We start from the raw sequence: 4,907 nt of genomic DNA, 5'->3' as shown, positions 1-4,907 counted from the left end.
GCCCCCGCCGCGGGACCCTGCGCGGAGCCGCCGGGCTCCGCACGCCTCTCCCGCCTCGCCGCCGCCTTCTCCGGCACGGGCAGCTCCGGAAAGTTTCGCCGGGGGAACCGCCGCCGCGCTGCGAGCGCCACCCGCCCGAGCCCGGCAAGAGCCGCGGCGGTCCGGCGGGGGCCGCGCTCCTTGCGGAGCCGCCGCCGCGCCCCCGCCCCGCGGAAGGGGCCCCGCCGATGCCCCTGCGGCGCCGCGCCGCCCGGCTCTGAAGGGCTCCCCCCCGCCCGCGGCTGCCCGGGCCCCGGCCATGCGGGCCGGAGCAGGAGGCGGCGGAGCGGCCGCCGGCGGCTGCCCCTGGCTGGGCCTGGCCGCGCTGCTGGCCGCCCTGCTGGGCACGCCGGCCGGAGCCGGAGCCGCGGCGCAGCCCTACCACGGCGAGAAGGGCATCTCCGTGCCGGACCACGGCTTCTGCCAGCCCATCTCCATCCCGCTCTGCACGGATATCGCCTACAACCAGACCATCCTGCCCAACCTGCTGGGCCACACCAACCAGGAGGACGCGGGGCTGGAGGTGCACCAGTTCTACCCGCTGGTCAAGGTGCAGTGCTCGGCCGAGCTCAAGTTCTTCCTGTGCTCCATGTACGCGCCGGTGTGCACCGTGCTGGAGCAGGCCATCCCGCCCTGCCGCTCCCTCTGCGAGCGGGCCCGCCAGGGCTGCGAGGCCCTCATGAACAAGTTCGGCTTCCAGTGGCCAGAGCGGCTCCGCTGCGAGAACTTCCCCGTCCACGGCGCGGGCGAGATCTGCGTGGGGCAGAACACGTCGGACGCCCCTCCGGGACCCGGCGGCGCGGCGGGCAGGCCGGCCACCGCCCACCCCACGGCCGCCTACCTTCCCGACTTCCTCACCCCGCCGCACGGCCCCTCCGGCTTCTCCTTCTCCTGCCCCCGGCAGCTCAAAGTGCCCCCGTACTTGGGCTACCGGTTCCTGGGGGAGCGGGACTGCGGGGCCCCCTGCGAGCCGGCCCGGCCCAACGGGCTCATGTACTTCAAGGAGGCGGAGGTGCGGTTCGCCCGGCTGTGGGTGGGCGTGTGGTCCGTGCTCTGCTGCGCCTCCACCCTCTTCACCGTGCTCACCTACCTGGTGGACATGCGCCGCTTCAGCTACCCGGAGCGGCCCATCATCTTCCTCTCGGGCTGCTACTTCATGGTGGCGGTGGCCTACGCGGCGGGTTTCCTGCTGGAGGAGCGGGTGGTGTGCCTGGAGCGCTTCTCTGAGGACGGCTACCGCACTGTGGCCCAAGGCACCAAGAAAGAAGGCTGCACCATCCTCTTCATGATCCTCTACTTCTTCGGCATGGCCAGCTCCATCTGGTGGGTCATCCTGTCCCTCACCTGGTTCCTGGCCGCCGGCATGAAGTGGGGCCACGAGGCCATCGAGGCCAACTCCCAGTATTTCCACCTGGCAGCCTGGGCCGTGCCCGCCGTCAAAACCATCACCATCTTGGCCATGGGGCAGGTGGATGGGGACGTGCTCAGCGGGGTGTGTTACGTGGGCATCTACAGCGTGGACTCGCTGCGGGGCTTCGTGCTGGCGCCCTTGTTTGTGTACCTCTTCATCGGCACCTCCTTCTTGCTTGCTGGCTTTGTGTCCCTGTTCCGCATCCGCACCATCATGAAGCACGACGGCACCAAGACGGAGAAGCTGGAGAAGCTGATGGTGCGCATCGGTGTCTTTAGTGTCCTCTACACGGTCCCTGCCACCATTGTCCTGGCGTGTTACTTCTACGAGCAGGCGTTCCGTGGCACCTGGGAGAAGACGTGGCTCCTGCAGACCTGCAAAACCTACGCTGTGCCCTGTCCCAGCCACTTTGCCCCTATGAGCCCGGACTTCACGGTCTTCATGATCAAGTACCTCATGACCATGATTGTCGGGATCACGACCGGCTTCTGGATCTGGTCCGGCAAAACCCTTCAGTCCTGGCGGCGCTTCTACCACAGACTCAGTACGGGCAGCAAAGGCGAGACGGCGGTATGAGCCCCCGGCCCCTCTGGTGCACGCACGCTGAGAACGGGGGCGCCGGCTCCCCGAACAGGGAGGGAGCGAGGCTTTGCCAAACTTTTTCTTCCTCCCAGAGAGCCTGAAAAGAAAAAATATCCTTGCTTCAAGGATCAGACAGACTGCGTCCGGTGGCGCTTCTGCAAAAGAGGCCACTGGTGGGATTGGAGAGTCCTTCACTCACGAGAAGTCCCCCCCGCCCGTCTCTCCCGCTAGCCCTGTGCAGGAACAAAACCCGGCCCAGCTAAGCCCGCGGTGCCTGGCTTTGGCCGAGGGGAGGGCAGGCAGCTCCGAGCAGCAGCCAGACCCTGTGCGTGGCGGGGTGACCGCAGCTCGGCGGAGCAGCCCGTGAGTACCGCAGAGCGGGTCCCGTCCCCGCGGCTCGCCAGGTCCTTTGTACCTCAGCCGTGTACCTGTCCGCATCGGTTTGAGGGGGAGAATTCTGTTGCTGCTGCTGTAGGGAAGGAGGAGGGGGTTGCTGTTCCACACCCTGAAAAGAAATGACTTGTTGCTTTTCAGCGGAAGGCTTTTTCCCCCTTGCCTTTGTTCTAGGAGACAAAGGGGGAAACAAAAGTGTTTTCTATGTAGAAAGGCATAAGCATGGGATCGGTTTTTATGGGCAAACTAACAAAAAGGAGTCGTTGAGGTTCACCCTGGGATGTGGGGAGCTCGCAGAAATAAACATTCCTTTTATGAAAAAAGGAGAAGGCAGGATGTTTCCCTACCGTTCCGTACGGGTCGCTTTTCTAAGCTGAAGGAAACGCAAGACTTGGAGGGCAAGAAGAGCATTAACCGAGAGCACCTGCCAAAACAAGAGCCATTGAAATACGTAAGGATTATTTTTTTCTTCCCTCCCCATAAACGTGTTTTGTGCCCTGCTTTGCAGCGCGCTGGCTGCAGGTGAGGTCAGGCCTGGGGACAGGAGGAACGTTTGGCTCACGATGGCCCCTTTGTCCCTTCCCGGGGCAGGAGGGGCCGGGGTTTGGGGTTCAAACCAGCAGGAGCCTCCTCGCTGCAGCTCCAACGGAGCTGGGGAACTTCCCACTGAGCACGTCTGGCAAGGACGGTCAAAGATTCCATCATCGAACGCATCGTTTTCTTTTTAAAAATGTGACAGATTTTTCTATTCTGAAATTTTTGTGTTGACTTGTTCGTATTTTATTTTTTGCGTACTACTTTATATTCACTGAAGGCTTGTTTTTATAAGTGTATATGTGTGTGTGTGTATATTCTTGCCTAAGGACAAAATAGGAAATTCTGGATTTTTAGCAAGTTTTCCACCCTATAGCTGCTCTTCCTTTGTTTGTTTGTTTGTTTGTTTTATTTTGAGGAGAAGTGTCTGGGATGAAACTCCAGCCCCTGTTGAGGGTGAGGGGCAGACTGCTCTGTCCGGGCTGCACCCGTGGAATGGGCCCAGCAGCCGAATCCTCCAGCAGATCTGATTTCAGCCTTGCAGGGCTTGGGGTTTTGTCTTTTCATAATGTGCACGTGGAAGAAAGAAAGAAAGAAAAAAAAAAAAAAAACAAAAAAACAACAACAACAAAAAAAAAACCAAACCCCAAACGTGTAAGACAAGTGCAGTATGTATATTTTGTAAATCTCATTTTTGTAAGAAAATATGTATTTATGTTTTTACTTGATTGTTTCGAAGGTCTGTATGAGGCCCTGCTTCTTCCCGTGCACAGATCACTAAATAAATAATTTTTAATACAAAGGCTCCAATGGTGTTCTTTCAGCCTTTAAGCACTGGGTAGGTTATAGAAAGGGGGGCAGGAGATGGAAGAGGCTTTTGGGTGAATACCCTGTGAAAATACTGAGCAGACCCTGGCCTTTCTGAGCCCGCTCCAGCCGTTTGCCCTCACTGGGCGCTGCCATCCCAGCCAAGGACGAGCTGATAAACCAGTTTCCTTATCTGGAAAACAGGGATAATGCCTCCTCCCATTCCACAGGGGCTGGGAATTAAATCCTTGCTCTGGTGGGGGTGTTGCAGGAAGCACTAGCTCCTTCTCAATGTTTTCAACTGCCTGTTTTCTCCCCCAGCACCTTTGCTGTCTCCAGTTTTGTTCAGGTGAATTTCACTTTAATCTTAATAGCTGGCCTGCAGCCTACATTCTTTCTTATCACAGTCATCCGAAAGCTGATAGCTCCAGCGGAATGGTCTGGTTTATTGCATTATTTTACACTGGAATGAATGTTTAGAGCTCAAGCCGTGTTGCTACAGTCAGAATTTTACACCTGTGAAATGGGGACAGTTTCCAGCTTGTCTCTCCTGATGATTTCAGCCTGTTCGTTGGGTTCATCACCCTTCCTCCTTAAACTACGGCTAGACTAAAACCTAAGGGACAGGCTCATATCTGAAAGGAAATGCCTCTGTTTCTGCCAGAAACCACTAACGCTGAATGCTTTTATTTCAGTATTTCCCATTAGGTACTTCTGGATTTAAAGGCGCTTACGCAAAACGATCCAAATCCTGGGATTTAAGTTGATTTTTTAAAATCTGAGATTCTATGTGAAATTTGATGCTGGTGTAAAGTAGAAGCAATTGGTGTTCACTTTTAAGCAGATGTGACTCGCATCAAGGCTCAATTTGCTCCCGGTGGAAACAATTTGGAGAATTTCAAGTAGCGATAGTGTCTGGCCTTCTGGAATAAAAATCTTTTATCCCCATTCTGATAACAAAGTTGCAGTTACTTTCAGAATGGAGTACAATTTAAAAAATTGTGAAGCTGTCTGGAAAAATAAGCCTTCACCAACCTTTTCTAATCGCTGCAAAACGTTCGTTCTTTGGCTAATGTTTAAGCCCACTCTCAGTTAACGTTTTTGCAGGTTTAGGAAACGCTTCCTACCCTTCCCCTTTGGC

General features: G+C 56.3%; 1 protein-coding gene across 1 annotated transcript; it reads left to right on the top strand.

Annotated features, from left to right (window-relative positions):
* Positions 1 to 224: 224 nt before the first annotated feature.
* Positions 225 to 3,722, top strand: FZD7 (frizzled class receptor 7). Its single transcript, XM_065637417.1, has one exon. The coding sequence runs from the start codon at positions 299 to 301 to the stop codon at positions 2,024 to 2,026; it is 1,728 nt and encodes a 575-aa protein (XP_065493489.1). The 5' UTR covers positions 225 to 298; the 3' UTR covers positions 2,027 to 3,722.
* Positions 3,723 to 4,907: the final 1,185 nt, after the last annotated feature.

The sequence above is a fragment of the Caloenas nicobarica genome, chromosome 6 (genome assembly GCF_036013445.1).
Source record: "Caloenas nicobarica isolate bCalNic1 chromosome 6, bCalNic1.hap1, whole genome shotgun sequence".
Lineage (NCBI taxonomy): Eukaryota > Metazoa > Chordata > Aves > Columbiformes > Columbidae > Caloenas > Caloenas nicobarica.
This window is presented reverse-complemented; position numbering and strand designations above follow the sequence as displayed.